We start from the raw sequence: 22,523 nt of genomic DNA on the forward strand, positions 1-22,523 counted from the left end.
TACCTATCATAGAGATGGTAAGATTAGACCACATTTCAGCATTGGCCATGACGACGACAGACGCTGCGTTCCTCGCCGAGGTGGACGACTTCCTGGTGTCGTTCGACCTGCCCACGTTCCCAACGCTCCGTACGCTGACCAGCGATGAAGACAGTGACGAAGCTTCGTCCACTGACGCAGTGCCGACAGTCCAAAACGCCCCCAAGTCGCAGGCCAGCTCAGTCGGCTCGAGGGGGACGAAGAAGCAACCTCTTTGCAACGCGGAAGCCGCTGCAAAGCTGGAGATGGACAGGGCAAAAGACCGCAAAAGACGCAGCGCGTATCGAGAACGCCGGAGGGTCGAGAAGGAGACTTTGCAGCAGCAAGTCGGAGACCTCTCGACGGAGTTATTGAACCTGCAGAAGGCTAGGCAAGCCGAGAGGTCCCTCGCGTCGTCGGCGTGGGAGATGGTTTCCAAGCGCCAACTGCAGGCGCGACTGAATGCGGAGGAGAAGCAGCGTCGACTGATTCAGGCGGTCGAATCCCACGCAAGCGCGATTGAAGATTTAAAAGGCTTGCACGATCGCCTCTGTATTGCGGACGACGTGGGCGAGACCGTTTACAAACCGAAGCGGATCCGCCTGGAGCCTTCGGACGCGGAGTTCTACAAGGCTTTTGTAGAAGAGCTAGATGGTATCTACTCTCAAACAGACGAGATGTTGAGTGTCTACGGGTTGGACTCGACGGATGCCAGTTGGGAGAGACCCAGGCGACAGTGGAAAGAAGAAGGTGAGAACGGGTACTACGTGTATACAGATATGCACGTGATGCCGTTCGATTTTGAGCAAATTTGCAAGTATACGTGGCAAGTGGCGCAAATGGCCCATCGACAGAAGGATCGTGAGCATTATGACGGCGTCCAAAATCCCGAGAACACATCGGCGTTCAAGTTCCGAATTACTACTCGCCTCAATTCGGGTAGAGATGTGTCAGTACTTGAGCATGCAGTTGTCCGTCGCTATTTGAAAGACGATCGTTCCGTAGTAGTGTGGCGCTCGCTTACCGAAGGCGAAGGGATATTTGCAGGTATGCATGCTGCTGAATGTGGTTGGTGCGTCTGCACACCCCTGCCGAGTTCATCGACACCGAGGGCCTTAACGAGGACAGTAATGCGCCACGTCCCGATGCATTTCAGCTCGAAGACTCTGCAAGAGCCTGACGCGAAACAGTTCACCGGGTTTGTTCTTGACACGGGGACCGAGGATTCAACTGAGATCATCACCAGGCTAGAAAATTTGCTTCTTCAGGACAAGTAGGAGAGAACCGTTGAACGATCACAGGTATTTCGCCGACCATGCCGCCTTGCTAGTGTCTCGACGATGGTCACTACGTGTAGTTTGTATCAAGGTTCTGGGCACATGCTAGCACTAGATGCATCAACCAGTGTCAACAGTATTAGCTGATGCTACGGACCAGGAGTTGTGTTGTTTTTGAAGTGCTCAACTCTCTCCCAGGTAGAGGCAGAAGGGAGCCCAGACAGCTCCAAACGTATTCGTTTGCTGCCTGATTTCTGGAAATTAGTGCTCCAACAGCGATCAGATAAGATGCTAGTTAGAGGGGAAGTACACAAAGCCTGCAAACGATACACCTTTTGACAGCTCGCGATACTTCCTGAGTATCGCGAGAACTTTAATCTTAAAGTCCCAGAGATCCCTCACGCCTCGGAACTCGAACTCTTCTTCTCAAATCATCACCGGTGGGTCCATCTCATTTTCATTCGTCGTGCAGAACTTCCCACACTTCGTCTGGGATGCCACCAGGGTGGATAAGTTGATAGTCGCCGTCAGGAGTCTTCAGCCACTCGCGGTTTTTCAACTTCGCCCGGAAGATCGTCACTTCTTAAGCAGGAATACCGATCTGCATGATGTCTACGATGCGTTACTTGAGGTCGTGGATGGTCTGGTGCTCCTCGATGTTGCTTGTGGTGACGTAGCCCTTGAGGTTTACCGGGACGCGGATGGCCTTTGACAACGCTGGCGAGATGGGGACATCAAAGATGATCTCGCGTAGCACTGGCCCTAGCTCTTGTAGAGCGAATTCGACTTCGTGAATGTCAGCGACGATAAAAAGACCTTGCAAAAATGTGTGAAAGGTACGATAAAGCAGAAGTGTATTTGTGCTAGATGCTGTATTTGATTTTTAAATCTAATTTGAAAATCATATACCAAATTAGGACAATGCATAACGATGCTGGCTTGTCTTGCTTGGAGTAGATAATTTCAGCATCTAACGTATATGCAGCGATTTAGCCCACAGAATGGCTATCAAACGATTGATAGTAGAAAAATCCCAAACTCTTAAGCCTTGTTGACTCGAAATCAATCTTTATCGTTACGATATCAGGTTGTCAAAGTGGCTGCACTTTTTTCAGAAACAACTTCAAGTTCACTTCTCCGCACATTCAAAGTGCCCTGCATTTGCAAACAGGGGGCACTTTGTTGGATTTGGCGCTTGCTCGACTTGATGGCACACGCGAATGAAGATCATACCCAGGATAAGAAAAAAAAAAACCGCGATTCGAGCACCACGAAACCCAGAGCACCGAGCCACGACACTCCTACCTGGTCAGCGATTTGCATTACTTGGCGGTAGCTCGGTCGTGACGCGCCCGCGCCGTGCTGTTTCGTCGACGTTTGACAAACTTCAATGGTTCTGAACGCGGATTCTGTCGCTCTGTATGAGCTGCATAGAAGCCCGCTGTGATGGCGCGCGCTGCTGGCGCCGAATTCGTCAGTTATGGGCTATCGCGCAGCACGCAAGGTCTGAGGTCACTCACAACGGCAACGGAGACCAAACCCACACGCGAACCTGCCCTTAACCATGCAGACCATCGCGCACTCCATCCCGAGCAAGGCCGCCACCGCGCTGGTGTCTTCAGCGCGCGCCACCTCGTCGCACGACCTGCAGACCGTCTCGACCAAGACACTGGCCCGCAGCGACCACCCGGGTATGCTGCGGCTCGAGTACCTGCGCAAGATGCTGCTGTACGCGTTGCTGTGCCTGCTAGCCAAGGCGCTGGCAGCGAATCCGTGCTTCGGCTTCGCCATGCAGTACTGCCAGCTGCGCATGCCGAACGCACTCGTCGTATTCGCCAAGGCCTTCCGCTGGAGCAAGCAGTCAGAGGCGCTCTTCTTCTCGTTCATCTAGTCGGAGGACCGTTGACGACTGCAGCCCGGACCCAAAGCATTCAAGACCCAGGCGATCGAAGACACGCCGCACATTTATTTATGCCTATTTGCACCTTTGCCACAATAACAATGAAACCACATCTTCGCTTGGGACTTCCTTCTCTCTACCACTGCATTTGCAGCGACTCGAGATGAGACTACATGCACATGCACAGTATAATACTGCAGCGACCACAGCGCGCCACCACGTACGCAGCGAGGTGGACGGGATTTGACTGGCGTTGCACGCACCGCGGCACCGCGTTCCTGCTGGCAAGCGTCTGCAACTTCAGCCCGTGTGAGTCACCGCTACACGCGACGGCCAGCACGACATGGCTTCGGTCCGGGCTCGACCGTGATCACCCGTTGCTTTGCTTGTCAAGCGGCCACAATACCCGCCACAGAATGCGATTACTTCACTGCGGACTACACCGCCGACACGACGACTCGGCGTCAACGACCTCGGCGCCGCCGCAGCAACTGCCGCGATCCTCCGAGGCATGTGCGCGCCGTGCTGTTCGCATGTGACCATCCCAGCAGGGAGCAGCTGTCCGACAGCTCCCGGAGCTGTCCCATTGCCCGTCAACTGCGTTAAATCGTCCATGTTTCCCTCCATACATTAATATATTCAGCGATAGTATCCAGAAACGGTCAACCACTCCTCTTTTCACATACAAAACCTCCTTCCACACTCTATCGCCCCTTCAGAAACGTTATCGGAGCTCCCCAGCTGGCCAAGCCCCACGATTAAGCGACGCCACGGCTGCCAATCTGTCCTCGCTCTCCCGCCGTCGGCGCGTCCGGGAGCTCCATTCCCACTTCCTCCAGGGCTGCACGCGTGGCAAGCTACGCCGACTCGAGCTCCCTCTCCTGCGCGTCATGGGTCCAGCAGCGCAGCCGTCGGAGCCCGGCGCGAAGCCGCAGCGCACGCCGCTGCCCAAGCTCAGCATCACGGTGGACGCGTCCGCGGACGTGGAGGAGCTGCAGGGCCCCGCCACGCACGACCACGTGGTGGCGCTGGACCAGCTCGAGGACAAGCACGAGCACGAGCACGAGCACGAGGAGGACGGCGCCCACACCGCCACGAGGAAGCTGCAGCTGGCCTGCCTCTGCTCCTTCGTCTTCATGTGCGTGCAGTTCGCGGGCGGCTACTACGCCGACAGCCTGGCCATCATGACGGACGCGGCGCACCTGCTCTCGGACGTGGCGGGCTTCCTCGTGTCGCTCTTCGCCATGTACCTGGGGCAGCTGCCAGCGTCGGCCTCCATGCCCTTCGGCTACCATCGCGCGGAAGTGATCGGCGCGCTGCTGAGCCTGATGCTCATTTGGGTGCTGGCTATTGGCCTCATGTTCACGGCGGTGAGGAGGATCATCGACCAGGGACGCCCTGACGCGAAGGAGACGGTGGACGGGAAGGCCATGTTCCTGGTGGCGGTGTTCGGCCTGGGGATCAACTTGGTGCTGATGCGGATTCTGGGTCATGGTCATGGACACAGTCACGGCCATGGACACAGCCATGGACACGGCCACAGCCACGGACATGGACACAGCCACGGACACTGCCACGACGAGAAGACCGGCGTGGAGCAGAGCCCCAGCATGCAGGATTTGGTGCGGACGCCCATGTCCGCCATGGCGCTGATTGACGAGGTGGAGGAGCCGGATAATTGCGCGTCCGAGGGACTGGCGCCGAAGTCGTCGGTGTTTGAGAACATCAACGTCCGCGCGGCGTATATCCATGCGTTGGGAGATTTCGTACAGAGTCTTGGAGTGTGCATTGCTGGAGGACTCATCTGGTACAACCCGTCGTGGCAGATGGCGGACCCGATCACCACGATCCTGTTCTCGTTCTTAGTGCTCGGAACGACGGTCGGCGTGCTCACGCGCAGTGTGCACATTCTGATGGAGGGAGCTCCGCCTGCGTTGGACCTGCGTGTTGTGGAGAAGCGGATTCGTGCACTGCCGTGTGTCTACGACGTGCACGACTTGCACATTTGGATGCTCACCGAGGGCAACTTCGCTGCCAGCGTGCACATTCTGCCGAACGGTGAACCTCGTGCTGCTCTTCGAGCTACGCAGCGCGTGCTGGGAACGCTAGGCGTGCGCCGTCAAACGGTGCAAGTGGAGGACCCGACGGACCGTGACTGGAACGAGGACCTCTACTGCAACTGGACCACGTACTCTGGTGGCGCGTCCGAGGCAGAAAGCAAGATGTCCGTGCCCCGAGCAGGAACGAGGAAGGCCGCGTTGGACCGTCTTCCAGGCACATTCGACTAGATGATTAGTTAGCAGCAATGTTATTTAATTGCAAGATTCTGTACCTTGTCGTGCTGCTAGCAGTTCGTTTTCTAGGAGCTAGATGTCTACCGGAGCTACATACCTGCGTCTGCGTGTCTAAAGCTTCACAGGTGTGGCAGTCTGAGGTTCCTCCACAGACTTTGCAGGCTCAGCGTCCGTACTAGCAGCCTTCACGGGAGTCTCGGACTTCTTCGCCTCTTTGACTGGGGCTGCGGTGGCATCTGCAGGCGCAGCAACCTTCGCGTCCTTGGCATCCGTCGCCAGGGCGGAAGCTGCCTCCGGCTTCGATTCTGCCGCAGCTTCCACCTTAGCCTCAGGTGCCGGCTCAACCTTCGTCTCGGGCTTCATCTTAGACTTCAGAAATTCCATCAGGCGGAAACCAGGCGTGGCGTGGTGGTCCTTCGAGATCTCGCGCACGATATCCTTGATGGACAGGATGCCGGCAAGCTCCTTCTCGCGGTCCTGGCGCATGACACCGATCACGGGGAAGTGGCGGCAGTTGGACGTGGCTGCCAAGTCCCAGCACTTCTCCAGCGGGTCCTCAATCTGAAGCACCGAGCCCACAGGCGACATCACGTCCGTCACGAGCAGCTTCGTCGGGTCCTTCAGCTCGAACAGCACCTTGCGGATGTAGTCACGCTCCGTGAAAATACCCAGCACACGCTGCTCCTTGTCCACCACCAGAACGGCGCCGAAGTCACGCTTGGCCATCTCCTCCACAGCTTCGGCCACGGTGACATTGTCTTCCGGGCGCGTGTTCAGGATCAGCTTGATGTTCTTGTGCTTCTTCTTCAGCAGCGTCGCCGCAGTGACAACCGGAGTCGCGGGGGTCGCAGCTGCGGCCGCATCAGGAGCTGCCTCTGTCGTCTCTGTCTTGGCGGTTTCAGTCGCCGTCTCCGTCGGCGCAGCTGCAGCCTCAGCAGGCTTGGTCTCCTGAACCTTGTCATTGCCCCCCTTCGCCGTCTCCGTCGCGTCCACAGCAGTAACTTCCTGCGGCACCGCCGGGTTCTTCGAGGCCTCAAACTCCGCGTAGGCACGGACGATATCCGTGATCGACAGCACGCAGCGCATGTCCTCCTCCTGCACGGATCCTCTCTTGACGGCGCTGGTCATGTCGCCGTTCACCACCGCCAAGTGCCGGATGTTCTCCTTCGTCATGGTCGCCAGCGCACTACAGGCACCAAAACAAGCCACCTCATCAGCTCCAATTACACCCCCCTCCCTCCCACCACCACTACACTACCACAGCACCACCCCCAACTGCCAGAATTCCACCTACTCGATGACCGTGGTGGTGGGGTGGATGCACATGATGTGCGAGGACATGACGTCGTGCACGAACTTCTCCTCGCCCAGCACCGTGCGGGGCGAGGTCTTCTTCAGGATGTCCCTCTCCGTGACGATGCCCACGATCCCCTCCTGGGCCTCCGTCACGATGAGCGAGCCGATGTTGCGCTCCACCATGGTCAGCACGGCGTCGTGCACCGTCTCCTGCAGCCCACAACATCAGTCCACAGCCCCCTCCCTCCCCAGCTCCAGAGCATGAGCCTGAGCCTCACCGTGCCGGCGATGCTCTCCCACTCCTCGAAGTCGAACAGCGCCTTGTCGGTGGCCAGCTCCTGCTCGCGCGCGTTCAGCACGTCGGCGATCGTCAGCACCTTGGCGTCCTCCGCGCCGACGGTGCCCAGGTCGATCTTCACGCTGTCCGCCGGGTCTGATACTGCCGCGTCTGATTCTGATACCGACGCAGCGGCGGCGTCTGATTCCTTGGCGGCGGCAGCAACGACCGAAGACGTGGACGCCGACGAGTTCCAGCGCGCGCAGGAGGCCGCCAGCAGCTGGCGACGCACGGCCGAGACGCGCGCGGGGGCGGAGGACACGGCCAGAGCGCTGGAGGACGCGCGCACGAAGGCGCCGCGAGCGCGGAGCACGCGCGTGAGCATCTTGACCTGGGTCTGGTCTCGCTTGGGTCTGGTCTGGCTTGGGTCTGGAATTCGATAGTGAGTGAGGATCGGCGACGGGCAGTTGATGGGTAATGGGGTACAGTGTACCATTCGTTTACTTGTTAAACAACGACAACGACGTTATGTACCGGTTATGAGTCGAGGCTATTTAACTTCAACATCGAGTTGAAGCGGATGCCCGCGGGGCGTTGGCTCCAGTGGGCGTCGCCGGCGAGGAAGTCGCTGCGCACGACCTTACCGCGCTCCTTCACGCGGCCGTGGCGCTCCCACTTCACGTAGATGCCCTCTATTGGGCCGTCGTAAAACTGCGAGGGGAAGTGCTGAGCCATCGCGACCAGGTCGCCTCGAGGAGGCGGCACGCGGCCTTCCCACAGCTTGGGCACGAGTTGGATGGCGTTGCTGTCGTTGCAGGAGGCAGAGGCTATTGCCAGCAGCTCGGCGAGAGACGACCGGTCCCAGAACGTGCCGGTCTCGCGGTCGAACAGGTCGAAGGCGTAGAACAGACTCCCCAGTCGCGAGTAAGCGATGGAGTGCGTCGCCGCCAACCACTCGCCGTACAGGATGAACCGACCGGGGAACAGCGGATCCCGGTGCAAGATGTCGTACAGCACAGCACGGTGCGCGCTCAAGAACTCGTCGAGCGCTCGGAACTGCCGGTGCGTCTCGGAGTTGACGACGTGCGAGCGGTTCTGCACGACGAGAGCTCCGTCCGCGGACAGGGAGATGCCCATGTTAGCGCCGTCCACCTTCTCCGTGATGGCGATGGTAGTCTCTTCATCTGCTGGGAGGGATATGCAGTTGATGTCCGTGACCAAGTCGTCGCTTGTTGCAGCGCCCAGGTCGAGGAGGTGAGCCGTTCGCGGGAACTTGAGCAGCGGCAACGGAGGTGACAGCAGATCCGCCAACTCGAGTGCGGCCTCCACAGATGTGATGCGAACTATCGTCTGGAAACCTTCAGCCAAGTTGGGGTACTCGAATGTACTGGAGTGCTGCCGCACTGCGAATTCTACACGACGGCCAGGTGGCAACGTGGGGTGGTCGGCGCGCTGCATCGCTCGAGCTTCGCACAGCTTCGTCGGGATGTCGAAGACTACGGCAGTCGCATGGTGACTCCATGTAGTAGCAAGACTCAAGAATGTTTTACGGTCTGCGGCGATACCATTGCATCGGTCAAGAATGGCCCGACGGAGACTTCCCTGGCCGATACTCCTCTCGCAGCCCTTGCGACCAACTTCGTCGCTGTGAATTTCTGTCCAAGGCTGGTAAAGAGCGTTGTTCGCCCGAACTGTGCTGGGTGCTACACGTGAGGCGATGTTGCGCTTAGCCAACGCTCTGCGGAAAGAGCTTTTGCCTGACCCGGGAATTCCACAAAGCACAAGCAGGTCCGTTGTCTCAACTGGTTTGCCGGTGATCTCGGGACGACTCGGTAGTGGCTGAGCAGTCTCTGGCGGGAATACACCTCGTCGTTTCCAAAGAAGCGAACAGTATGTACTCACGGCCTCTTCCTGCTCTTTTGTCTCAACGCTTCCCGGACGCATTGCTCGCAGAGCTTGAATTGCCTCCGTCGCTGTCATCGCAGGCTGAAACCACCCGTCGTTTGAACCAGTTTTGCTGTGTACGAGTTCTGGTGGTGGTGGAGCAAAGCCGAAAGCCACGAGGTAGCATGCAATCATCGTACCTGCACGCCCCTTTCCTCCACCACAATGAACGAGCACCGGGGTTTCTGCTGGTGACGAAGTACAACAGAGCCGCATGAACATGTCGATCTGTGGGGTGCTCGGCGCGTGGTAATTTGCCACAGGGAGGAATGTGTTTTTGATATTGGGCAGCCCCTCAAACCACGCTGCTGGCAGCGGCTCCTCTTCTGTCAGAGTGACAATGTGTCGGACGTGCAGCGAGCCGCAGAGGCAACGAATGTCGTCTCGATTCCGAGGCGTGGACATCGCTGCCAGTTGGAAAGGTACGATCCACCGGAAGAACCGGGGAAGCGTGTACTGCGTCGGTGACCCAGCGAGACAGTCTCCCACTGCAGCGTAAGGCGTGGTGAATCGTTCGCGCGAAGGATACGAAAGCGAGGAGGTGCTACGAGCGCTATCGCGTATTACCATCCACGTCGCGATACCCCATGGCGCACACAGAACTCTACGCAAGCCTGGAGGCACTTGATCAATCTCTCCGTCGACAAACACTGGACCCCACTCCGTCGTATCCGCACATTTTGAAATCTGTTTGCAGCAATGTTTCCACAGTGGTGATCCCCGGCCGATACCCTCGCCTTCAAGCAAACCGCTGATCATCCGCTTTATCAAGTGGCCATACCCGAGCATTGCGAGCTTCGGGCGGCCTGCAAGTAATGCTGCATCAGCAAGTCGCACCCAACCAAGCGTCGTCCCGTCACCAAACCGAGTGCACAGTAGTGTGCCGATCTCCACTGCGCGTTCGAGTTTCTGCTCCAGCATAACTTGGCGGCTCAGTGCTTCCAGATAATACTTGTCCAGCAATTTCACGCATGCCTCGTCGAGTAATGCATCACTTGTCTTGTCGATATCATGACGGTTGGTAGTCGACACAGACACATGGAAATCCTTCGGCGGTAGGCCGTACTTGGCTCGAAAAGCCTGTGCTTTTGGCCACACGCAGACGATGAAGTACACTCCGCTTGGATCCAGGTTTGCCGTCGCCCCTCCTCCTCCGCCCAATCCGATCGCGAAGCAGCGAGTGGATAACACGTTAACCGCTTCTTGTACGGCGTCAGCACTCAATCCTCGTAGCTCTTCCTTGGTTACCAGCGTCATATGCCACTCGTCCTCGGGAAGCATGGCAAAGCGACGCTGCTGGTTGTTGGGGAGACCCAAAATTCTTCTGATCTCCCGTTTCACTGTAGAGTTGGCCCCAAATCGCAGCGCCAAACACCCACGATACCGCTGAACTCGGTCCAGGTCACCCATACCTGTCGTGGGCTCTAGTGCTTGGTAGCGAATTGTGTTGTGCTCGCGGTATACCATGCGCAAAGAGACCATCACTCACAAAACGCACCAGCACATGACATAAGAAACAGACACATGAGTCTTGGCAAAGTAAGTTCGTTCGAGTAATTATTGTCCATTATGCTAGTAATTATTAATTCAACGTGCCAAGTGGGACTACGTATCAGAGGTGAGGTCATTCACGGTTCCATATCGTCATTGGAATGCTATCCGAAAATTGCTAGATGTCACCCGGAACTGGGACCACTTGCGGCATGACCCCTGGCACCATGCCAATGGGTCCAAGGTCAATGCCAGCTTCTTGGGCCTCCATTCGAAGGAGTTGCAGACGCTTGGCCAGTTCAGCAGTCTTGGCTTCTTGCTTTGCGACAGCAATCTCTTCCAGTACACGAAAAAACCCACGCTTTTTCATCTCGACGAACACTGCGCCGAAATTCAGGGTCGCTGCCTTACCCTCCTGACGCGTCAACGCGATTTGCACGAGGACTGCCCCGAAATTCTTCCTTGTAATCTCGTCCAGAACTTGTGCAAAGCGTGCCCGCGTGTTGGATACAGTGGCTCCTACCTCGACGGCAGTAAGCTTCCTGGCTTGATCGCTGACTACTTGTTTAAGGTGCGCGATTTCAGAGACGTTTCCCTTGAGCTGTGCTTTAAAAATCTGCTGCACTTGGTTCGCCTTTGAAACCTCTGCCTTGAGCACTTTAATTTTGTTTTCTTGCTCTGAAAGTGCTAAAAGTGCTTGCTGCAGCCGATCATTAGTCGTCGAAACTTCCGCGGCAAGTGCCTTCACTTTCCTTTCTTGCCCCCGAAGTTCTTGCTGGTAAAAAGGTACTTCAGCGTGCCCTTCCAGTATATTTTGAATTCGTTGCCGCATTCCACTAACCTTTTCTTGAGCTAGCTGATTTTGAACATGCGCCATCACAGTCTGTATGTGGAGGGCATATTTCACAGATTCTTCGACAGCTGGGATAGATGCACTCACAGACTCGGTTTTAAATTCCAGGGCAGTTTTCGTTTTCGTCGTAAGAATGTACTGGCGTTGGCTGAGAATATCGACGATGAGTCTCCCTTCAAACTCTGGATCGAGCTCACTTGGCACCGAAAATCTCTCCATCTTGTCAGTCAGCTCAACGCAGTACTTGGAAGCGGGATCGAGAGCTCGGATATTCCAAAAGTGTTGGCGACACCTTGCTCTTGACTGCAGCTCTACGAGCCGGCAAATAAACGCGATTTCATCGTCAGTCCAATTGTAATCGCGTGCCAGAATATGCGTCTGAACATGAGTAGCGAAGTCACGTGACCAGCCGAGGTCGCATATCCACCTAAAGAGCTGCCGACCATAGCACCCGGAGTTCAAACTTGGCGCAGAAAGCAGGTTTCCAAGTGAGCGAACGATCCAGCAGCAACCCCAACCACACACCGAAGACATCGACGTCGTAGTCGTCCCGACTTATCCCAGTCAACTGCACCACCAAAACGCTGACCACGCCCTAACTTTCCCACTAACCGTCCTTACCACCCTCCACCATTCCCATTCGACAATCAACATGACGGGTGCACAGCTGCTGCGCTCGGTGGCGTCGGCGCTGCGTCGTCCCGCCGCCTCCACGCGCGGCCTCTCGCTGCGCTGCCCTCCCGCTCGCCAACTGTCATCCGCCGCCGTGGCCGCCGCCCCCAAGAGCAGCGCCGCCGCCCAAGCCGCCCAAGCCGCCCAAGACGCCCAAGACGCCGACGCGCTGGCGCTGCTGGAGCGCTCCATCGCGCAGCGCCGCCCCGCGCAGGCGCTGGACCTGCTGGCGCAGCTGCAGGCGCCCGCGCAGCCGCAGCTGCTGCAGAGGCTGGCGCTGCTGCTGGCCAGGCAGCGCAAGAGCCGCGGCCACGCGCTGCGCGCCTTCGAGATCCTGCGCGGCGTGTACCGCGCGCCGGGGCTGCAGCCCGACGACTACACGCAGCTGGCGTCCATCTACGTGCTGGACGCGTGCCTGCGCTTCCGCCTGCTGGACCAGGCAGTGGAGGTGACGATCCATTGATTTTCACGCTGTTGTCAGCCTTCCACGAGCTCTGGAAGTGACGATATGCTGTTTTTTTTTTGTTTTTTGTTTTTATTTTACTATTATTTCTTATAGTTGTACGACGAGGCAGTGAACCAGGCCGTGGTGCTGGACTTGCCGGCCTATGACGGGCTACTGACGGCGCTGCTGGACGCCAAGAGGGTGGAGGAGGCCACCGAGATCCTGAGAGAAGTGCTGGCGGGCGACGACGTGTGCCCCGTGGAGCGCACCTTCCTGCCGGTGCTGCTGGAGCTGGTCACGGCCAGGGAGTACGATGTGGCCACGGACATGATGAGACAGGGGCAGACGCGCGGCGTCGAGTTCACTAGTGAGACGTTCCACCCACTGCTGGTGCTCGCAGAGAAGGACACGGCGTCCACCGACTCGCTGATCACGTTCCTGCAGTTCGTCGAGGACTCGTGGGAGGAGTACAAGGCTATCGACGACTTCGACCCCGAGGAGGACGACGTGGACGACCCCGAAAACCCTTTCCGTAGGATGTAGGGCTTTTTTGGAGCGGAGCGAGACCAAGCGCTGGTCGCATCGACGAGGTGTTGCTATTCGTTGCAGCGTCCGACTCCTGCTACGCAATATATGGCTCAACGAGCGACATCGTACGAAAACTGGCACTTATCACTATGGGGGTTTATTGCAGAATCCGTGAAGAAACGCTGGGACCTGAGCCGAGTCGCGAGGCGGAGCCCGTTTTGGATCCTGGTATAAGGCGGCCAACCTTGGGCACAGCGCGGTTGTTTACCATTCCTGGTTTCCTGACATCGGGTAGCGAGCGCTGTGGCTGTCCTGGGGCTGTGTTATTGTTGCTGTTGTTGCTGGGTGTTTTAGGTCTCCTATTCTGCGACTTGCTCTCCAGACAGCCGACTCGTGCCTGCAGCTTCGATATTGCTCCTTCGTACAACGCCTCCATCTGCTGGATCTGTGCGCGGTGAGAGACGTCCAAGGTAAGCTATTTACTGGATCATTTGACCTCTGCAGAGTTCTGCGTACCGCTTCTTTGGGCACAAACTCGGTGTCGATTTGATCTTGAAGCTTTTCTCGTTGGGATTCGCCCTCCGCCATCTACTCAGATCAAGATACACTATACTCAGAGCACTGTCGGGCATACAAGCAACCAGGATTCGAAGTACCTTCGCGTGTATCGCTTTCAGCTCCTTCTCCAAGACAGCGATTTTGGACATTGCCGCATCGCGTTCCCGCTCACGATCCCGCTCCTCCTGGACAAGTTCGGCGATGCGTTCCGTGGTGTCCTCCTCCAGCTGAAAGTAGCGGAGCTTGAACTCCTTGAGCTCCTGCAACGTGTGGAGCACTTGGGTTTTCTCGCCCGCCAGTTCTCCTTCGACTTCGTGCCACTCCTGTGAGGCCTCCTGCGCAAGTCGCTTGTACGTTTCGATTTGCCGGTCGCATGCAGACTTCACCTGTGCTACATCCTGAGCGTGACGTGCTACCAGTTGCTGAAGTTCCAACTTCATACGCTCCACGTCGTCACCTTCGCCAGCAGTCGAACCTATTGAGTGCCTGGTTGCTGTTTGTGCTGCTTCAAGCTCGAATTCCAAGTGCTGCACCCGCAGAAGCGCCTTCGTGATCTTGTCTTCTGCGATAGCAGCTCGCGCTTTTTCGTCACTAGCTGCTGCCTCGGCTTGCTGTGAGCGTTGCTGCTCCTCGTCAAGTGCCTGGCGCATCTCTTCGTACAGAGTGCGATAGTCGAGAACCGACAAGGCCGAACGGTGAGCACGAACCGCGACCTGCATGGCGCGTTGACCAAACTGCAGAGTCTGGAGAGTCTCCGGTGCTTCCGAGATAGCGGGCGTGACTGTCACTACCAGAGCGGTCTTGGCATTGCCACCTAGACTAGACTGCAGCAATCGCGTGAGTTTGCTGTCCCGGTACGGCACGTGATAACTCGCTTGGTTCTGCTGAGACTGCTTGCTGAGCGCGGAGATGCAGTTGCCGAGTGCAGAAAGGCTGAGGTTGATAGCTTTGAGCTCGCTGATGTGACGACCGTGCACACGAGCCTTCTTCACGCGCTCTGAGCCTGCAAGATCCACCAGGTAGAGGTTGCTTAGTCGGATGACGGGCTGCATTGTGCCGCTCGGTGCACCGGTTGAAGACGGTGGCGGTGCAAACTCCTTGCGTTCAACTCGAAGAATGAGGATGGCGTGGCTACGACTGGAGTGAGCGTTCATTTCGGTACTGGAGACGGCCCGGTTCGTGTTACCTTTCTCCATGAGGCTCAAGCAGTCCTCAACATTGGCGACATGAACCGCAGCAGCTCCGTCGATATACACGCCGCGGTCTGCGTCTTCACGCACCAAGATGTTGCTGGGCAAGGTGTCAGGCTCCAGCAAGTCGAAGATGCGCTCGCAGTATATCTGTACGTAACTCATCGCGACGGTCGTCTTTGCCTGCGACCGCGTTTTCTCTGCTCGGTTGAAGATGTCTTCCAGTGCGCGTGGGATGAGTCCTCGTTGGTCTCCGTGCACCAAGTCTCCCGGCCCAACCATCGTGTGGGTTTTGCCTGTCGCCGTCTGGCCGTATGCCAAGATGGTGCCATTGTATCCTGCCATCACGTCCTCCACGATAGGAGCAGCTACACGTTCGTAGACACTTAGCTGGTCGCAAGCCTCGTTCAAGTTGCCGTCGAACTGGAACAGCCGAGCCTCGCCGTGCGCTGCTGTGGGTGCCTGGAAGGTGACGCTGCGGCCATCCCGCTGCATCGTCAGTGATGGCGTCAAAGACCCAGCGATTCTGCGACCCTTTTCCGTGATGAACGTGGCTGGATCATCGTCAGAACTCTCTGGCGTTGCATCGGTGGCGGGTTGTTGCGTATCGCTGGCATCCAAGCGCTGACCGTCTTCGCTGAAGTGCTGGCAGTACTCTTCGTAGCTCCACCCGTCCCGTTCACGCTGCAGCAGAGGCCTCACGCGACAGAAAACTTTTACTCGCTCCACAGCTCGAGCACCAGCTTTGTTGTTGCCAGGACCAGCATCCATTGTTTCGACAGTGTCCAAACTGGCAGAAATGGAGGCTTTGGGCGGACACCTACACATGTGAGTGAGACTTGGGGAATCGACGAAACGACTCGACTATTTCAAACACAGCTCCAGAAAAACGACCCCATAATTGAGTGGCACTTGGGATACTGTGTTACCTCATGGCCAGGGGACATTAGTGGGCATCATCAGCTTCAGCGTACGAGAAATGTGCCGTCAGGTTTGGGAACAGCACTCGTGGAAAAAGCAAGAAGTTTGAACTTGAACTCAGCTTCTCATTTATTTATCTTATCCTTCAGCAAAAATGTGATCACAGAGCACGATCTCCGTTTTGATCAGTTCATTCAACTTTACAGTACTATGCTCCCATTAGCGCCGACATTCAAATATTTTTTCGATAAGTAAACACCAAAATCATCCTCGCGATGGCCTTGGGAGGTCTGGAAAATAGAACATACATCCGAATGCAGGCATGGGCAAGGAGCATCACATTATGCTGGCCATACAAGTCAGCCAACCACCGGGTGCCAACGAACTGGTTCCAGTCACCGAAATGTGATAAACGCCGGCTGGGCAACAGAGCGGAGTTGGTCATGGAGCTAACCCAATCACCCCAGATTGCGCAAGCAATAACAGTTAAAAAGAGGGGGGGGGAAACTACGAACGACGGAGGTAACAACGTTCCCCGCCGCATGTTGCAGGTGGTAGTTTTCGAACGGTACACCACCAAACAAACTGTACACTGTTTTACCGCCGCTTATTCACTTTTCATTTCGCTGCGTAACACACAAGAAGTCCCAATCTCCACCGAGTCATGGTAAATTTTCTGTTTATGACAACGGTTTGCCTACTGTGGAGCACCGCCATGGGCATGGAAGTGTGGCTGTACAGTCTCGGGAGCAATGGGAAGTTCACCATCGACACCATCCAGCGGTGCTACACGCTCAAAAAATTGTGGAACGACCGAGCGGTTCGGGCGACGTGGAAGAAGTTGCCAAAGCAAAGCGCGATTGTCTTCTACGAGGACGCCCGCTGCACAGGTGACAAAATCACGAACTGGAACACCCCGTCCGGAAGTTACTCGTTTGAAGACCGAGGCAAACTCAACCAGGCAGTGTCGTCGTTCATGGTTTTCACGAACAGTGAGGACCCGTTCATGGGCAAGGTGGAGATCACGGCCGACGATCCTGGCTCGATCTTCGACAAGGCGAAACTCACAACCGCTGGCCGTTAATGGTGGCTTGTGTCGAACTACAATCGGATGAAGTGAAGTTGTTTCCACAACTCCACCTTTCATATAGTATACGACAATAAACTTGCTTGATGCAGATAGCATACTTATCATTTCTAACAACATCAAAGCTTACCCAAATCATCCCCAAGGTGGAAGCGCCTACGGGAATAAACTAGTTTAAAACCTCTTCAGCGTCTTGGTTAAATCGTTGGCGTACATGGTGCGAGAAATTACTATTAATGACAGCCAGGGACTTGGGGAGGATGGCTACGGCGGATCGTCAATACCGGTAAAACCAACATCACCGCATACTTTAAATCCTACTGATGGAGTCGGCAACCTATAAGTTATGGTTGTTTTGCGAACAGATTGCTGTTACTGGATATAGCCTATAACCAGCAACAACAATCTGTCGGCAAAACAACCATCTATAGGGGGGAGAAGTGGAGGTCTACCACTACGCGCCTTTAGGAGAGAATGTGTGGGTAATCTCTTCTAAACATGGTGGCAACGTGGATTGGACTCCACTCAGCCTCTTGCCACCGCTGGATCCTCGCTTCGGCACCACTGATTCCTTATGATGTCGTCGTCGAACTTGTTCAGAGTAGCCTGCATGTTTGCATCGGCCACTCCCAATCTTCGTCAACCTTTCGAATGTCAGGCCGCGTTCTTCTACGTCTTTATACGTTTTGATCTGTCGCAGGCAGGGATAACTTTGGACCGGCCCATTGACGAGAGTTGGTTCAGCACCGACGCCGGTACATCGTCGGAGGTAGTGATGAGTGTGGTCACGCCCGCGATGAGGATGAAGCTCAGACGCATGCCGAATGCAGTGGCCGGATGGCTTGGGCTTGGAGCTTGAATTACGAAGTCAGGGTTGTTTGATGCCGCACCGTTGGCTGTCGATAAATCTACACCACCTCCTTCCATCGGAGGCGATCGAGTCACATCATGTGATAGACCTTACCAAGTATGCATTTATTCATGAAGTGGTGGCACCGATATGTAGTTTCATATCGTGGAAAAAAACTACTACAGAAAACAAGTGTGATGTAGTTGTCCCCAAGTAGTAACAGACTCAGGGATGCGAAATGCTAAGCTTTGGTGTATTGTCGACGATCATGCCTGAGGCGTATACTATATAGACTTTGGGTCTAGGCTCTGGTTGTTGCAAACCCACCCAACATTAACATACTGAAGGAGGAAGAAGAGGAAATCTACTTGAGCAAGTTCGGAGTCGCGCCATCGCCTTCTGCATATCTGCACGCAGAGATAACGCGACTACGCTGTGACGAGCATCCACATGGTCCAAGTTGAAACATACATGTATAAAACGTGAGTTGGATTCCATCTGCGACCAGATATCAATGCAGACATGCTTATGCCACGACACCACACGAAGTCATCAAATTAGGCAAGAAACCCCAGATTACATGTTATAATTGCTTGCTTTATTAAAGCCTTTTCTTACAGCATTCACTATAGTGTCACTGCTTTTAGTGTTGCTTTCGGGCCTTACCTCCACTAGCGAAGGTATCACAACATATTGATGTCCCCATTTCCATGGATATAGCTTATAGGGATAAAAGCAGCTCTTTGCGCATACCTGTGTTTGTGTTCGACTTTCATGTTTACGGTTAAATTGCTATTTTGCAACTGAAGCAGCCGGTTATACCCCAAGCCTGTTATTATCTGCCCAAGTGAACACGCCTTAATATCCTGTTTCACAAACTTGCGTTCTACAGTTTCTTAGGCGTAAAACACAATTATAACCAAATGTCACCAATGATTTTGCTTGATGCTTCCGTTAGCAGACTTCAGTGTCGTAGATTCTAATAAAACCATTGATGGGGTCTGTTACCGAAGAGAACGGCGGTGGATGGCGTTTGTAGAAGCTCTGGAGTAGCATGGTCCGTGAACAAGGAGGAAGTACGGGACAGCTCAACTCGCTACCTTCGATTCGACATACCCACCATCGACCAATCTAATAACACCTATTAAATAAGGTACCACCGAGCAGTTCGGCATCCCGAGTGTATTATGTACACTCGACACTACCATATAATCGGTCCAAAGGCGGGATAATCAATGCACTTCAATTGAGTACTGTATGTACGGATTCCGCCAAACCATTTCGTAGGATCGGGATGTGCCGGAACAGAAGTTAATACGTGACCCTTCATTAAAAGGGTTAACGAACGTGACTTTTAAGTCAATTTAATGAAATTCGTGGTGCTCGTTCGTTCCAAAGTGCAGGACTACACTATTTTAATAATGTAGTCCTGCACTTTGAAACGAACGAGCACCACGAATTTCATTCTGCTATTTGCTCGGCAAACCCCACAGCAGCACAAGTCGTCAGTCAATCGGAATGCGCCTCACCTACTTCGTCGCGGTTGTCATTGGCGCCACCCTTCACGCCAACGATAGTGCGTTCGCCTCCACGAAGGACCGCAACCAGGCCGCGACCGACAATGTGGTGTTACTGGACATCGCGCACTCCCTCGAAGAGAACGGCGACCGAATGCTGCGCAAAGTGGAGAAAAACGCAGCGGAAGACGACATCGAGGAAGAAGCGGGAACCTCCTCGGTGCCATTCAAAAATGGCTTAAACACAAAGGGGAGTACCTGAAGCTCACTTCGAAGAAATATAATAGCGGGACGTTCGAGAACATGCTTCACCGGGAGTACAAGGCCAGAATGCGCGACGTCGAGTTGGAAAAGAAGCTGGCTGACAGTCTCCGCGCTGAAGCCATCTTGAACTAGAAATCTGTGGTTTAAAAAGGCTGAAGGATTGGTACTGGTGCTTGGCACGAATGTACGTATGCGCGAGATAGTGTATATTCAAGATCAAATCTCAAACCTGCAGTTTGGCGACGGTCAGGTGTTGTTCCATCCACCACGCGTGTGCGGAAAGCGCCCGCATCTATCTGAGCGAGCTTCAGCAAATATACACAATCCATTTCGCTTTCAGGTATTGCTCCCTTGGTTTCAAGAAGCCGACTTCTATCAATGTGGAGATCAAGAAAACATGTAACATATCCTCAGTGCCAGGAAAAAGAACGAAACTGGCCTACGCAGGTCATCGAGGTCGAGTATTTCTTACAATACAGTAGATGCCCGTTGTAGTCAGGTGAGCTTACTCGGTTGTTGAACGGGGACGTCAGCACTGGAGGGTGCCGACACCCTAAGCAACCCATCGGAACAACGTGACTAAGTACTCCACTACTCGTAAATTATACTTCGTTGACGTAAGATTCGTCTAGATACACATCAGGCTTGATAGGATGGTGAAGTAGTAAAATACGTTGGCCGTTCCTGGCTGCAAACCACAAACCACATTTGTTCTGGAGCCCAATGGGTCTCTGAAATTCAGCGACGGATAGCGTTGGTCTACAGCGACTACGCCGAGTTCATGACAATTTACAGCTACGTGCGCGAGGCGCTGGCATTGCTGGCGGCTTTGATGCACGTCGACCTGTTGGCGTGGAAATATCAAGTAGCATTTTTATCATCAAATACTTCTAATAAGTACCTGTTAGCGGTCATCAAAAATCAACTATGATGCAGCATGTAGGAAGTTCAAGCACCCGGCACATACGAACGTAGCAATTCAACAGAACGCATTTCGGCAAAACGTCCTTTGTATTGTCAAAGCAAAGGAGAAGGGAGGAGTGGTCTACGCAGCCCTACCTTGACGGAGCCTCTCACACCGTCGGGTTGAGCGAGTGGTACTGCCTCAGGTACTGCGCAGCGTACAGCTTCCAGGTCTTCCACTCTGGGCCATTAGGAGAGAGCGTGGGGTAATCCCTTCTCAACATGGTGGCAACGTAGGTTGGATTCCACTCAGCCTCTTTCCACCGCTGGATCCTCGCTTCGGCACCATTGATGTTGTTAATTTTCCTCAAGATCTCGTCGTCGAACTTGTTCAGAGTAGCCAGCATGTTGGCTTCGGTCACTCCTAATCTTGCCAATATGTCGTCGATCTTTTCCAGGGTGAGGCGCTCTTCGCCTTCTTCCTGCACCTTGACTTTTCTCAGGAACCTGGAGGTCTTCACAGGGGTAATGTCGACCGCGTCCATTCTCGAGAGTGGGCTCGGCTCCGACGCCGATACACCGGAGCAGGTAGCGACGAGAGTGGCCACGACCGCGATGAGGATGAGGCTCGGACGCATGGCGAGATCGGGCAGTGAAGTGGTTGGTAGCTTGAGGCTTGAGGCTCGAATTGCGAAGTGAGAGCTGAAATGCTGGAGCGGTTGGAGCAACACCACCTCGTTCGTTCGAGTGGATACCATAGTCACAGGTGTCGCACTGTCGACTCACATCCTGTGATAGCTCTTATCCGGATAGATGCAGGTATTACGGATTAAGTACAATTGGTGGCGCCGGCTTTGGGAGTTCAACTCACCAACACGGTTATGTTTGCTGTAGCGTCTATGGGACGCAAGACGCCGAGTGAACGTAAACAATTATACCGTAAACCACGGTTCACCGCAACGTCACGGCCTCAATGCAACACGTAAACACTGTCAGGTTTTCGGTAACCCAAACTAACGTTGGATACTTATAATTAAATAGTATTTGCTTGAAAACTTGATAGACCTGTTATATAAGAACATACTGAGCACCCCCATATAGCACAGCAAAATTGATTTACAAACATGCAAGCAGGCGGTAGATGTAGGACGGCTGGTGGGCGCCCGTATTGGTGATGAAAATCCTCACGCACCACCCCAACATTGACGTTTCTTCTTCCACCAACATGTCCATATCCTCTCTATCCTTAGGATAAATCCACCTAGTTCCACCAATATGCTAGTGTTTTTTTGCTAAACAATATGGTACAATTTGCAAACAGCCTATATTTGTGCAATCACTAACAGGTCCTACTAACCGGTCGGTGGCCCGACCAAGTAACGTTTTTATCATCAGATACTTCTATTGTGAAAACCGGTGTTTTGTCACTCCGTATAGCTCTGTAAATCAGGGCTGTGAACAAAAACGATACGTAGTAATTTGTACTACTCCGTCTCAAAATTGATGTCCTATCCCACTCTTTTTTTTGTCTCAAAAATGATGTCCTCAAACTGTATTTGATTTAACTATGGTGAGTAGTCTGCTCCCTGTAATTCTGCGACACAATTACGGCTGTTTTGGGGGAGCACTGAAGGCTCAGAGGCAGTCTTCCCTCCCGCTGAAGCTTCAGTGAGGCTTGAACATGTTGCCTCCTGTATCCTGAATGCACAAGTCCATCGACCCCTGCAGGCTTAACTCTTTCAGTACCGCCCACTTGCTACAAGTCCCAACGAACCTGTACCATAGCCAATAATAATTAAGTAGCAGACGATATTAACCAATACAATGTACGTAACCCGATGACGTGGCTTCTAAACCGTATATGATCAGGTAAAGATTACAGCTAAAACATAGTTTAAAAAGTAGCTTCAATCGCCAATCTACAGAAGTCCCATCTTTTAGACTACAAACGGTAGTAACTCTGTGTCTTGCGCAGCAGCCGTCAATACCAACCGGAACGGCTGGAGGGCTCTCTACTATTGGCTAATATTGAATCAAGGTGCTCTGTCGTGCACATATTATAATAGCACGCGGTAATAGTACAGCAAATTTATAGCGTCGCCGCTACCTTGCCGTGCGCTCGAGTGTGTCTGTTGTGCTACCACCCGGTGTCTGTTGGGCTACCACCCGGTGTCTGTTGTGCTACCACACGCATGGCGTCCACTCCTGTGAATACTTATTAGCGCCAGCATGCATACA

General features: G+C 54.3%; 8 protein-coding genes across 8 annotated transcripts; 4 read left to right on the forward strand and 4 right to left on the reverse strand.

Annotated features, from left to right (window-relative positions):
• Positions 1–47: 47 nt before the first annotated feature.
• Positions 48–3,186, forward strand: IUM83_03089 (Acyl-CoA synthetase short-chain family member 3; the record flags this gene model as incomplete). Its single annotated transcript, XM_067927070.1, has 2 exons — positions 48–584; positions 2,866–3,186. The coding sequence occupies 2 exons, from the start codon at positions 48–50 to the stop codon at positions 3,184–3,186; spliced, it is 858 nt and encodes a 285-aa protein (XP_067784396.1).
• An 899-nt stretch (positions 3,187–4,085) lies between these two features.
• Positions 4,086–5,483, forward strand: IUM83_03090 (Cation Diffusion Facilitator (CDF) Family; the record flags this gene model as incomplete). The annotated part of the gene is made up of 1 exon (XM_067927071.1): positions 4,086–5,483. The coding sequence occupies one exon, from the start codon at positions 4,086–4,088 to the stop codon at positions 5,481–5,483; it is 1,398 nt and encodes a 465-aa protein (XP_067784146.1).
• A 117-nt stretch (positions 5,484–5,600) lies between these two features.
• Positions 5,601–7,447, reverse strand: IUM83_03091 (inosine-5-monophosphate dehydrogenase; the record flags this gene model as incomplete). The annotated part of the gene is made up of 3 exons (XM_067927072.1): positions 5,601–6,675; positions 6,784–6,995; positions 7,064–7,447. 3 exons carry the CDS (start codon positions 7,445–7,447, stop codon positions 5,601–5,603), a joined length of 1,671 nt encoding a protein of 556 aa, XP_067784147.1.
• A 152-nt stretch (positions 7,448–7,599) lies between these two features.
• IUM83_03092 (ATP dependent DNA ligase) lies at positions 7,600–8,520 on the reverse strand (the record flags this gene model as incomplete). Its single annotated transcript, XM_067927073.1, has 1 exon — positions 7,600–8,520. One exon carries the CDS (start codon positions 8,518–8,520, stop codon positions 7,600–7,602), a length of 921 nt encoding a protein of 306 aa, XP_067784148.1.
• A 3,482-nt stretch (positions 8,521–12,002) lies between these two features.
• IUM83_03093 (PPR repeat protein) lies at positions 12,003–13,010 on the forward strand (the record flags this gene model as incomplete). Its single annotated transcript, XM_067927074.1, has 2 exons — positions 12,003–12,470; positions 12,582–13,010. The coding sequence occupies 2 exons, from the start codon at positions 12,003–12,005 to the stop codon at positions 13,008–13,010; spliced, it is 897 nt and encodes a 298-aa protein (XP_067784055.1).
• A 142-nt stretch (positions 13,011–13,152) lies between these two features.
• IUM83_03094 (kinesin-like protein) lies at positions 13,153–15,238 on the reverse strand (the record flags this gene model as incomplete). The annotated part of the gene is made up of 3 exons (XM_067927075.1): positions 13,153–13,440; positions 13,512–13,583; positions 13,652–15,238. The coding sequence occupies 3 exons, from the start codon at positions 15,236–15,238 to the stop codon at positions 13,153–13,155; spliced, it is 1,947 nt and encodes a 648-aa protein (XP_067784149.1).
• A 1,141-nt stretch (positions 15,239–16,379) lies between these two features.
• Positions 16,380–16,748, forward strand: IUM83_03095 (uncharacterized protein; the record flags this gene model as incomplete). Its single annotated transcript, XM_067927076.1, has 1 exon — positions 16,380–16,748. One exon carries the CDS (start codon positions 16,380–16,382, stop codon positions 16,746–16,748), a length of 369 nt encoding a protein of 122 aa, XP_067784150.1.
• A 3,707-nt stretch (positions 16,749–20,455) lies between these two features.
• Positions 20,456–20,923, reverse strand: IUM83_03096 (putative secreted RxLR effector protein; the record flags this gene model as incomplete). The annotated part of the gene is made up of 1 exon (XM_067927077.1): positions 20,456–20,923. One exon carries the CDS (start codon positions 20,921–20,923, stop codon positions 20,456–20,458), a length of 468 nt encoding a protein of 155 aa, XP_067784151.1.
• Between the last annotated feature and the right edge of the window lie 1,600 nt (positions 20,924–22,523).

Source organism: Phytophthora cinnamomi, assembly GCF_018691715.1.
Source record: "Phytophthora cinnamomi strain GKB4 chromosome Unknown Contig92, whole genome shotgun sequence".
NCBI classification, from domain to species: Eukaryota; Oomycota; class Peronosporomycetes; order Peronosporales; family Peronosporaceae; genus Phytophthora; species Phytophthora cinnamomi.